Source organism: Varroa destructor, unplaced genomic scaffold (assembly GCF_002443255.2).
Source record: "Varroa destructor unplaced genomic scaffold, Vdes_3.0 BEIS01000002.1, whole genome shotgun sequence".
NCBI classification, from domain to species: Eukaryota; Metazoa; Arthropoda; class Arachnida; order Mesostigmata; family Varroidae; genus Varroa; species Varroa destructor.
The window spans coordinates 38,696,816-38,709,023 of record NW_019211455.1 but is presented as its reverse complement, the minus strand read 5'-3'; the positions used below and the strand labels follow the sequence as shown (position 1 = coordinate 38,709,023).

Below are 12,208 nucleotides of genomic sequence, written 5' to 3'. Positions count from 1 at the left end.
CCGATCTGCGCGCCATGTCAGTACTTAGTGAGCTTTCTCCAATAAGCCAATACGATTAATCGCCAATGGTCCATTTGAATTTCCCACCATCAATTGGGTTGAGTTATTTGATTTTGTGCGCGCTTCACTCTTTTCGATGAGCAGATCGTTTGCTGCACTCCGACAATTCGTCCGAGCAGCGATGATGGCGCCCGGGCGCATAGCGCCACCTAACGGTGGCCTCCTTTCCCACTGGCTAGCGCATGTAAGCGGTGCTGTGTGGCCATCAAACGCTCGCCTCTTAGTTGTTGTAGCAGCAGTAATAGTTGTTGTGTGTGTAGTGCTTGGCCTGGACAACTCTAGATAGCGGGGAGATATGCAGGCAGCAGGACCCAGCCGGGCAAATAAGGAAGCAAACAAAAAAAGATAATTATTCTGGTGTGATTTTGTATTAGTTACTGGTACGGGTACGCAGTGTTTGAATTGCTTGTCTTTGCCAACAAATGACGAGGAAGCTAACAAGCTCCTTTACAGAGAAAAGCACGTTGTCGTAGAAACGAGATAGAATTGTTCGAGGTGTATTTGTGCTGTGCGTGTGTCTACGGTGCCCTGTCTGCGGAAGTGCTGTAGAATACGACGGGTTAACGAAGAAATAGAAATTTTTGGCACTGTCCGAGTCTCGTGGTACGGTGGATTAATCATCGGAAATGCCCGGTAAGCTCATGACGAATAGTGAGTGCTTCAATTAAATGCAGGTGTTTGCAATAGTAAAAGGGTAAGGTTGCGTCAAGAGAGCTGGTTTTGACTAAGCGGTAAAAATTAATTTTTATTCAACAGCATTTAATCCTTCTCTGTGTTTGTATGTTAATTGCGGCCGGTGTTAAGTCGAGCCAGACTCGGTGAGGCGTGCCCGGTACTCATCCTGCAGTTTGCAGCCCGTCGCTAGAGAGAAGCGTTGCTTGAAATTTGTTGGTCCTCAACGTTCGTTACAAGCATAGACATGCCGTCAATAAATTGTTTCAGGCAAGAGTTTCTAACAAAAACCAGTCTATTCACGAGAAAAAATTAAACAGTTAACAAATGGCTGTCATTTATTCGACATTCGCTCTCTCGCCCTTCTGTTGTGCTTTTACAGCAGTGGACAACCAGCATGACAATAATAACCAGCTACTCACATGTTATTCAATGCGTATTTTCTATAAAGGATACACCTTAAGTTGGCCTACTTACTTGTTCATATTTTTTGCTCGCTTAATAATACGCTTTTCTAATAAACATAAATTATTGCTGAGCTCGAAAGCAACGCAGCAACGTACCATTGAAACGCCTGTGAGCGCAGGATGTCCTTCAAAGCGAAGGCTGTGTGAGGCAAAGGAGCAGCGGCAACGGGGCTAATTCCCGAGCTTGATCGAGCTGGGGAATTGACGTACTGACGACTAGTTGGTCGCGGATGATTTTGATGCGAAAGCATCGGACGCTGCTGTTGAACATCCACAATCCAAGGCAAGTCAAGTAAGAACCAAACAACTGACGCGGCACAGCTTCTATGGCGATGGCGTTAACCCTGCTACTAATATTCACTTACATGTTACCACTACGGGTAGCTGTCGCAATCAGTTTTCTTTTATACAGCCCTTACGTTCCGTAATGTCGGTCGTTTCTTCTGCTGTTGTGGTTCCAGTGTTGTTTGCAACACAATCCGTGTGCCGCTGCAGTTAATCTAGGTTTTCCTAGGTGAAAATGTTGACCGTGCTTTGTCGTGCACCCGCAGTGTTTCAACGTTGACTACTATAGACACATTTCTTTTAGTCTATTCAGGTTTGCTTCTCCTGCATATTCTATTAGGTGAACGAACGATGATGGATTAGACATGACGAATTTAATTTTGAGGTAAAGAACAACCATTAACGTAAATTTCGGCTCATTCACGCCCGTCACCAAAGAGAGTAAACTTAGAAACCGTTCTCTGCGCAAGTATGAACAATATGTTTCACGGCCGCCATCGCAAAACAAAAAAATGCATAGCATTCCCGAAGCGTACTTCCTAGAAAATAGGAACAAAGTGGTCCGAATTGAGTCAGCTAGAATTCTGCGAAATGCATGTACACTCCAGTAATAACACACAGCTGAATCTCTTTTTTCCATTAGTAGACATCGATTTAACTACGGTGGTAGAACACAATTATTCTAAACCAACTATGTCAGAACATTAAAACTGAAAAACTGTCCATAAAACGATGGAGAAAGGGTATATTAAACTTATAACTGCCGTTGATTCAAATAAGCTGGCAGAACAAACGTACGTATTATCTTGTTAGCAACGTGTGCAGCGCTGGCATCAGATGAGGCTTCATTTAGCAAGCTTGCAATCAAAGCGACTGAAGAAGATTCGTTTTGAATATGGGGGTGGTGCACAGGGTGAGGGATGAGAAGTGGATGTCCGGTGGGGTCGAGTCTTCAGTGAACGCCATCGTAGCCGCGTCGCTTCATTGGAAAACTTCTGTCGTGAAGCGTTTTTATTCCTCAACTTCATTTGATCAGTGCACAGCTGGCCGCTTATTTTTATGTTCTGAATTATTTTCTATGTTTTTGTGGGCTAAAAACTATCTTCGCTGCGGTTTATTGAAGAAGCTGGCTAATGAGGCCAGTTGCTTCCAGAGTCTGAAAAAATTCGATTTCTGGATTTCTCATAATTTCGATCTACTGCAATTTCAGCTCTCATAAGGCGCTGCTGCCATCGTTGTAGGCGACAGCAAATGTCTGTGTGCCTCAATAACCGGTAGCTCTTGCGGCTTCTATATTTTTTGTAATAACAGCTATTGGAAATTACTCAGCGATGCTTGATGATATCTGATATTGATATCAATAAAAAGATTTCACCCGATTTAAATTTCTAACGACGTAGTTGGCATTAAAAGCGTTTGCAATTTCGAGCTGTCATTTTTTTCTGGTGGCAATAGGATGACGTTTTAATATATTTAAATAAGAAAAGCATTTTGTTTAAGGCATTAGAAGCTGCTGCATGGGATTAGTCTTGAAGTCGAAAAATTAGGGCCACACATTTCATACAGTTTCGTCCCTCTTATTGCTTTAAACGAATTTTCCGACTGTGACTATAAATTTCAGTTGAAATGAATATTTCATGACCTTTAAGATCATTTACCTAAAGCCGCTGTGGTCTTTCGCGTCACGCGGTATAGAAAACCGACTGATATCAGTAAATGGACACTGCTGTTATATAGTCATGTTTTGGATTTCAACAATGAAAAAATCTTTGTTTTTTATGCTTAAATAATAATTCTAGGTGTTATAAATAAACGAATAAATATATAGAAATATTCCTATAAATAGGCAGAAGTAGTACACGTCAAACTTTCAATGCTTTATAGATTTTCGTTTGTATACTTAAGTGATTGTGTTCCATGTATGCGAAGTTACGCTTCGTATGTTAATTATTATACCTATGCTTTCGATTTACGACTCGGATGTAAATACAGTGTTCTACTCAAGTCATTGCGACGTTTTCAAACATGCAGTGCTTCCATGACCTAAAAATCTCCTATTCCCGTTAAATTTTTTTTGCTTCTGTTTTCAATATGGCATAGACTCTAACCTGCTGCTAACTGGGCTCTTGCCTTCTCATTTGTTAGGTCCCTCCGGTGGTTCGGGGCCTGGAGGAAGTTGTTCACCAAGCGGGGGGTCCATAAGTGGCGGTCAAACTGCAGAACATAAATGTGTCTACTGTACATCAGATATCAGAGGCCTTCGCGTCCGATGCACACAGCAGACGTGCGGACCAACGTTCAATCTTTGCTCAGAGTGCTTCGCCTGCCAAGTGGAATTGGGAACACATCGCAGAACTCATTCCTACGAAATTATCGTAAGACACCGTTGCGTTCCTTGTGCTACTGATTTAGTTCTCCATTTATATGAGATTTGATGCTGTTTGCGCAACCTGAGTACCACATTCAGTTATAATCTATGTGATATAGGCCATACATTTTTAAATAATAGAATATATTTTCAATAGTTACTGATATATAACATAATGAAACACAATAATTGCAATGAATCACACCACAGCCTTTTTTCAAGTGTTACAGTGCTGAGTTGATGTGGCTTAAATTGGAAATGCACGATTATTTCAAGCTTAACCTACCACAGTTCGTTCAAGCAGAAATTCGGCGTTGGCACTTTGTGAACCTTTTGTTTGGATGATGTGCTGGTTTTTAGGATGACGGGAATTTTCCCCTGTTTAACGAGCGTTCGGCGTGGCGAGCGGTGGAAGAAAGCCAGCTACTTGACTCCGTTGAGCGCTTCGGTTTTGGTAACTGGGAAGATATTAAGACAATGCTTTCTGGACGAACTGTCGAGGAAGTAAAGGCGCATTATGGTCACTTCTACATTGATGGAAACATAGGTATAGACGCTAAAAATACGCGTGTCTTTCTTAACATTGTTATATAAAATTACTTTTCTAAGTTTGTTTTTATCTTAGTAAAATAACTATGATATTTAAAGAAACCGTTGGTCTTTGGAGGTAATCGACATTTTTTATTTCGTTATCAGTAATCTACATCTTTCCTTTCTATCTTTCTCTTTAATAAATTACGGTAAAATGTGATGAGCTTCTGCAAGAAAGACGGCTGATCGAACATTATAATTTTTGTGGAAATCGTGACTACTGGTCTAAATTAGATGGCGTATTAATCGGTTTCTTTATATGTTTTACGAATAGTGGCTTCAATACTCTGTGTTCTCTATAAACATAATGGTACCTTCTGTTTACAGGAAAGGTTACATGGGGCCGATGTGGTCCGCCTTCACAAAATGTAATCGATCGGTCATTACCTCCGGGTGAACCCCTGTCACCTTCGTTAAATTCACCCACGAAGCCTCCTCAGGAGTTAAGTGTTAATGACCAATTAGAAATGGGTTATATGCCTAATAGAGATGACTTTGAGAAGGAATTTGATAACGACGCTGAAAATTTGATAAGTCAATTGGCGTTATGTGAGGATGAAGATCCCACGGATCGAGAAGCTAAGATGGCGCTTATCGATAGCTATGCTCGGAGATTAGGGGAACGGGTCCGGCGTAAGAAGTTTGCGCGGGAGCACAATTTGTTATGTCTCTTTATCAAAGGTGGAGCTTCGCCGGGGTGCCGAGGTGTAAAGGCTTCGTCTAGGGAGGGTCGTATGCGGAGGGAAGCGTCAGAAAAATTACGACCGTTTCTTCAAGACACATCAGGGGAAGAACTTGAGGCTTTCATGATTAACCTTGAAAGTCAGATGGATCTTAAAGGAAGAATCAAAGATTTGTCCAGGGCACGAAGAAATGGTCTGACCCGGCTTGAAGATCTCTTTGATTTTGAACAGGCTAAAAAGCGACGCGACAAATTAATGCATCGGCGAGCTATACAGGTGAGTGTTCTCTTCTGATATACATCAAATGAAATGTTTCTTTCCACAGCCGCAAACTCTTACCACATTGGCTCGCACTGTGAATAACGCATTAGCAATGCCAACGTACTCCTATTAAAGTGTGCATTTCTACTTTTTATTTTAAGTAGTTACGAGCTAAAGAGGCAAAGTTCTGGATTGTAACTGCTGCTTCGCCTAGCTAGGTTGTAGCAATTCGTTAGCAGTTGCTGCGCACATAGTTAAACGAGTGCCTACAATACGGCTGTAGTGCTATAGTTGTTAGTTATAGTTCAAGCGCCTCGGTATAGTACTTTGATTATCTGCTGGGGGATCTGTGTTAAGTTCTATTTAATCAGCTGATGCATGATAATCAGCTCGTACCAAATAGCTGTGGTTTCACTACTCATATTAGTGCAACCTTTGCTTCGAGCATTCTAGCTAATTATTAGTTTGATATTGTTACTGTTCTCTACATATGCCTCTTTTATATCTTTAGAACACTTTGCTATTGTCACAATCGGTAACTGTTTCTGACTATGTCCCCGTTCCCTTGTATAGCTTAACTGTGTTTTTGAAAGTTTTGGAAGCGTTCTTTTTTTGTAAGAGTGGTCGAGTGTTTTTGATAATTAGACTTTAAATGTAGTCTATTTGTTCTCTCGAGCTTCCATTACGACCGAGAGTCCTTTGGGTCTACTTGTTGTGTGGCGTGCGTGAATACATATAAGCGTATGGATACGATCGAGTCGCTGACGGGTAACCGTCAGCTAAGCAAAGCAGGTTGGTTGATTGTTTCCATAGTTGCTTTATTTATTAGACACAAGGACTGCTTGTGAACTGTTGTTGCTGGTTGACTGGTCGATTGAATGGATGGATGTGTGATTGAATGATTGACTGATTTTTTGGCTGTTGTGTCAATGCTGTTACGTACGTTGTGATTGATTCTGAAGGATGTTTGTGCGCCTTTCTTTGGTCTGCTGTCTCCTCTTGTTGATTTGTTGATGCCTTCTGCTGCTGTTGTATGTCTGTCGCGGGTCCGACTCAGTCGTCGCAAGGCGGTGCCGACGCGACTGTCGGACCTCTCCGGAGCCCCGAAAACCTCGGCCCTGGATCCTTTGGGTCTTCGGGGTTCCTCAGGGCTTGCGGTGGCAGCGGCGACCATCACGAACAGCTGGCAACCCTCGAGGGCCTCGGCGCTCTGGGAGTCCTTGTCGGACATAGCTCCAGCAGCGGGAGTAGTCAGTACTCAGACTTTTCGGGCACCACTTCAGATGTCTCCGAGTGGAGCGGGGGCGGAGGGGGCCCCGGGCCGCGGAAGCCACGCAGGCGCACCTCCGTCGTTTCACGGGACCGCAAGGGATTCCATCGCCGCCAACGGCAAACCAACGGGAACTCCATCGGCCACGGGACTACTATTACCCGCAATAGCAACAACAACAACAGCAACAACAACAGTGGCAGCAATAAACTCAAGCACCATCGGAAATGCCGTCACTTTAACCGGACGGGATTCCCAAAGAACAAGCCAAAGGCGAGAGTAAGTGAACGTAGTTTAGTACGGTACAGTGTTCATGGCTAATATCTATGTATACATAACCATGTGTTTCTATGTTCCCACTGTCAGTTATCTCATAACTTATGTATGGCGATACAAGTCGTTACGTTGTCTTGGTTTCTAATGTTTTGTCTACAATTAGACTTGACGATCAATAGTCGTGCTTAGTGAACTATTCTAATACAAGTTATACTGATCATTGACATATTCACTAGAAGTTGTTTTACGGTATCTTTCTTTTTTTAATGTCGTTGCAGGGAAAGGATAAGCGAAAGGATGTGTGGATTGTTAGATGATCGTCTGTCCCAGAAGGAGAAGCGGGTGCGTTGCCAAATCTTGTACCAATCTGGTAGTCAGTCAGTCAGTCGCTAAACTTACTGTGATCTGAACGTGTGACTGAGGCAAACTAGCAAGAAAGCTGTAACATTTTGTTTGTTTTATGTCTGTTTCTCCTAACTCTCGCTTTCTTCTTCTCCTTCTCTTGCTTTTATATTATATCAGCTCAGAGCGGTTGGTTTATGACAATTCCAATCAATCAGGGCACAGAAACCGATGGTGAGGCATTGTCGAAAAACAAGCAAAAAATTCAATGAGTACCGAAGTGAAAATCAATAAGAGAATCATTTCGTGGACAGTGGTTGTAGTGGAATCCGTTTTAACTTGAACTCAGAATTGTTCGATAGGAACGTAACTGAATGAAAGTGGACTGAAGAGTAATAACGAATGCATGTAGAACACCCGAATCTGCTCTAGATTTGACATGAATGGCCTTATTTGTTTTTGCTGTTGCAGTTGTCGTTCTACCGAAAGCTGTGAATACGATGCATGATACAGTCGTTTATATGTCTACCCATTTTGCTTGATTTTGTCTAATGGGAATTGGTTTCTGTTTAACAATAGTATCCACCCGCTGACAAAACTTTCTAACATCATTTTAACAATTCTAACATCATTTTAACAAGCTGGGGTTTTCATGTCAACTACTGGATACTTCGCACCTTGTTATGTACCTGGCTTTGCAGGCTATGCAGATTACGAATAATATGAAACAGTAGCGAATTATGCGCCAAGTGTACACATTAAAAAGTGTGATAATTTATGAGAATGATGGCTTCTACTGTTTCTCAAAGAAATGATTTCTACAGCCTCATTTATTTTTGGAGGTGACACAGCGCAGTCGTGGAGCCTTGGAAGTTATAATGAAGCAAATTATGCAAATGTGCCCAATAAATTCTCATAATCCTACAAATTTTTTTCTGATATGTTTAGGGATATTTACCTTAGTAATAGATTCAAGGCATAATAAGAATAACAGAAACAAATCACGTGCTTTTCTATGTAATTTCCCAGTACCCTTGCCGCAAGCACAAACACCTCAACAGCCTAAGTATTTCAAAAGTATCGTTCCGCGTTTGCAACTCTAATACAGTATATATACAATTCATACATAAAAAATTACCGAATACTTTAATCCACCGAGATCCTTGCCTGTTTCTGCTTTACAGACGGTTATTGTGACTATTACAAAAGCATGTGTGAATTTTGTAAACGTGCATCCACTACCTTGCTTAGCTTATCATAAAACAGTCGCCGTATATATATATATAGGCCTGGTCTAACCGTGAATTTGTTCTTAATCTACCTTTACCTTTACAAAGCTACTATTACTATTGTAACCGTTCCGGCCTTTATTCTCGTTACGTTAATTAATTCTAAAACAGGCTTTTAGAAACGAAGTAATAGACGTAAATTATAGTTACGGGTTACATGTTTAGTAAGCCCATTGGTAAACTGTAAATACATTTCATCATTCAGTTAATCAATATTGACTGTTGTGCTACTTCTGATTTTATTTCAGATATGCTCATCGTTAGGCCTGACAGCAGGCGCCTACATGCAATATAAGATTTTATTGCTCCATCAGCTGAGGAGTGGACAGCGCGAGGTGGGCGTCCCTAGGGGTCTTGATGCTACCAGAACGCAAGCCCTCCTTGAGCACTTTTATAGAGCCGGATGGGTGAAATGACCAAACGAAAAATGGTCGAAAGGTAAACCAGTGCTGTTGAGCTTAAGCAATTTCGATTGACTTACCATCCCCAAAGGCTGCCAAAAGACTCCATAGAAAACACTTGATCAAACGGAAATGAAGCCAACAAACTTAGAAAAATGAGACTTCCAAGGTCGGCAGAGGAAACGACCAGGAACTCAATTTATCTATTGAGATAAGCCTATAGTGAGGTCAGCAATAAACGAAATAGACACGTTAGGACAATGAAGGTCGAACGTACGAAAAAACGGCTCATACTTCCAATTTTCCCATTTTCCATGGCGTTTACGTACTTACATCAATGGTGTAGAGACAGACCACAGGACGGGTGCTCCTGTCAAACACTGTACTGTATTGTATATTGAATACTTACGAATGAACAGAGAATATAAACAGTATGATGTCATCGATTGATGACGTAGTGTCGACGACGCACATGGGCTTTCCGGGTAAAGGGCTTCATAGATTTTCGGAGAAAAATTAGAGATGGTAGTGAGAAAAGCAAAAAATAGGCGACTATTGGAAGTCCTGCGGGATGAGTAATACGTTTGAGGAATAGACCTTTTGGGTTAGTTCTTATATAGGGTCCGTATCATTTGAACACGCGCCGCTAGTACTCTAAAAATAAGCAAATTTTACGAAGCACTCCGATCGCATAATTAAAGATTTGATACTAACAATCACAAGATGCCAAGCTCACGAAGGTAAATTTACTGTCGTATACACACGTATTTTCTGGATCTTTAGAGTCCGCTTCGAGTGCCGATAAGATAATCATCAAAAAAATGGCTAAAACGATAGCCGAATATTAATCAATTTTACGTGCCGAGCGAGGAGCGCTCGGAATGTAATTCACCCAGTACTTGTTTAAGCATTTTTCTTCAGCGGGACTGAGAACAGACACCCAACTCAGTACCATTCATTTATAGATAGAATTTTTTTAGAATACTCTTTTTGGAATTGAAGACGGCATTGACATCAAGGTGCATCACTCTGGCACTGTTTGTTTAAGTGATCTCTTTATACAAGCTAAATTATTTAGATGATGGTTGTTCAAGAAATGTTCCTGCTATTACCGGACGGGACAGGTGAACGTGTAAGCTAAGCGTATCACCAATAGTGAGGCGATGGAGCATCTTAATGTTCCAAAGGTAACAATCTCTTTAGCTTAGTTGGTGCTTATTGATTTGAAGCAGCTGCTAGTAATTTTCGTAAAGACCTTTCCGCTACGTCGATTTCTAAGCAGTCTTGAGTATGCAAGGCTTATTATGAATATACTTCCGATATCAAAACCCTACTGAGCTAGCATTTCGTAAAAGATTTGAACACTCGACTAATTATCCATTAACTGATTTTCCACTACAATAATTAACGCAGCAAGTCCGTCTGTGGTTATGGAAAATCGGAAAATGCTACAATGATTTCTACCCAGATATATTTATCTGTTAGTCTGGCTTACACGTATAAGCCCAGACGTTTACTTACGTAATGTTGATTGACTCGAAATTTTCTTTCATTTATAATTCCTTTCGTTAGCGCAACAATATGTTTGATAAGAACAAAGTACTGAATGGTCATTTAATAGTATCAATTTTATTGGCTTGCAGATTTATAGGCCTGAGGGGCGTATGTATCTTCCTTGAGACCACCAAATTTGTGTATATAGAGACCATCTCCGGGGCAGAGTTCCTCAATGGCGTTGCTAAAAAACAAAAACTAGGATTTGTATGTTAAGACTAAAATGTAAATGTCGAGTAATTGTGTGAACGGCTGAATAAAGCATGTGGATAGTAGGCATGCAGATGCTCGGCTCATAGTGAATATTATGGCGATGTTGATAACGAAATGAGATAATAGAGAGAGAGGGGGAAGGGGTGGAGAACTAAACTAGAAACAAAGTGGTGTGCTTTTTCTCAACTAGAGCGAAACGTATTGACATGGAAACAGTTATTTCCATTGTGAATCTTTTAATGAGAGTTTGTATGGATACTAATAGGAACACATAACAATCGGAAAAAAACAGACCCTTTATCGTCATGTGGTGATAACGAGATGATGCTGAGGGTTTGTTGAACTATTCGCACATATGTAGATAAGACTGTAGTAGAAATAATGTACATTCAACGATGTAAAGTTATATTATACCGGCAAAAATTATAAATACCTATGCGTTTATTTAATAAGAACAATATATAATAATAGTAATAAAAATAAACAGAAATGTGTCGAATCATTGAATCATATTTTCTTTTATCTAGAGAATGAAACAAGCAAATAATTAATGTGCTTAATTTTGTTGTTTGCTTTTATTGGCGGCTATGAAGCCTTAACATCTCATCGTACTTTTCTGTCATAGAATAAATGCTAACTGTGACCTTTTGAAGGACTATGTAATATCAATTTTTGACCGCTCATTTTTACATGAACTCAGTAAAAATGAGAGAAAGTATGACAATAATCATAGCAATTTGATTCATTTTAATTTTCAATAAAGTCTCCTACTCTCTTTATGGGATGTGCAATATACAGTGTTTTTTCAAAAATTAATAAGTTGTTTGAATAATCGTTGCTAAAGCACGTTTGTTTTGGCATAAGAAGTAGGGCTGTTGCTACATGAAAGCGAAATTTCATAATAGTCCTACCCGATCTCGAGATTCCGGCTGACACGTATATATTGAATTCCGCAATTTCATCTAATTGAAGCAATGAGGGTGCTTCAAATTCTGTTTAAAAAGCCAAATCAATCGAACAGAGCTCCTAAAGAGTAAACGAGTGGGTCAAGTGTTTTGAAGACGGACCGAAATTCATCAAAAATGATCCTTATACTGGAAAGTCTATACGTGGAAAGAGTAAAACAAGACATGCTTGTTAATTGCCGAATTACCAGAAGAAAACTAGCAGAAGAAAGATATTGGCTCGTGGCTCACGTTAGGCCATTTCGACCAACCGTTTAAATATTAGAAATCTTACGGTAAATCAGGAAGTTAGAGTACTGGTTGACAAGCGAATCCCGACCCGCGAAAAACGCACGGTCCATGTCTAAAATTAAAATGTTTCTCATTATTTTCTTCAACCGTAGGGAAGTCCTGGATCATGAGTTTATGCCGACCAGTTTCACGGGTACCAGCAAGTGCTATCGAAAAATTCTCAAAAGGCTGCGTTTTATAAGAAGTTTGGTCGATGCAGGAGATTAGAACTGTGAAAGAA

The 12,208-nt window shown here is 40.5% G+C and overlaps 1 protein-coding gene across 5 annotated transcripts; it reads left to right on the top strand.

Moving 5' to 3' along the window:
- Positions 1-294: 294 nt before the first annotated feature.
- Positions 295-11,239, top strand: Ada2b (Transcriptional adapter 2B). Of its 5 annotated transcripts, XR_015322222.1 has the most exons (8): positions 302-693; positions 3,630-3,859; positions 4,213-4,399; positions 4,771-5,402; positions 6,671-6,936; positions 7,212-7,275; positions 8,813-10,152; positions 10,609-11,239. XR_015322222.1 is itself a non-coding variant. In XM_086981556.1 (7 exons), the coding sequence occupies exons 1-7, from the start codon at positions 687-689 to the stop codon at positions 8,470-8,472; spliced, it is 1,554 nt and encodes a 517-aa protein (XP_086837682.1). In that variant the 5' UTR covers positions 295-686; the 3' UTR covers positions 8,473-8,779. The 5 variants fall into 5 exon arrangements, 4 of the variants coding, with proteins under 4 accessions (XP_086837682.1, XP_086837681.1, XP_022647677.1 ...); XM_086981556.1 differs by lacking the exons at positions 8,813-10,152; positions 10,609-11,239 and adding an exon at positions 8,305-8,779 and having other exon boundaries at positions 295-693; XM_086981555.1 differs by lacking the exons at positions 8,813-10,152; positions 10,609-11,239 and adding an exon at positions 8,305-8,421 and having other exon boundaries at positions 296-693; positions 6,445-6,936.
- Positions 11,240-12,208: the final 969 nt, after the last annotated feature.

Coding starts and splice junctions, on each gene's coding strand:
- Ada2b (XM_022791942.2), top strand. Junction 3,860..4,212: donor CTCATTCCTACGAAATTATC/GTAAGACACCGT, acceptor GCTGGTTTTTAG/GATGACGGGAATTTTCCCCT. Junction 5,403..6,444: donor TGCATCGGCGAGCTATACAG/GTGAGTGTTCTC, acceptor GGTCCGACTCAG/TCGTCGCAAGGCGGTGCCGA.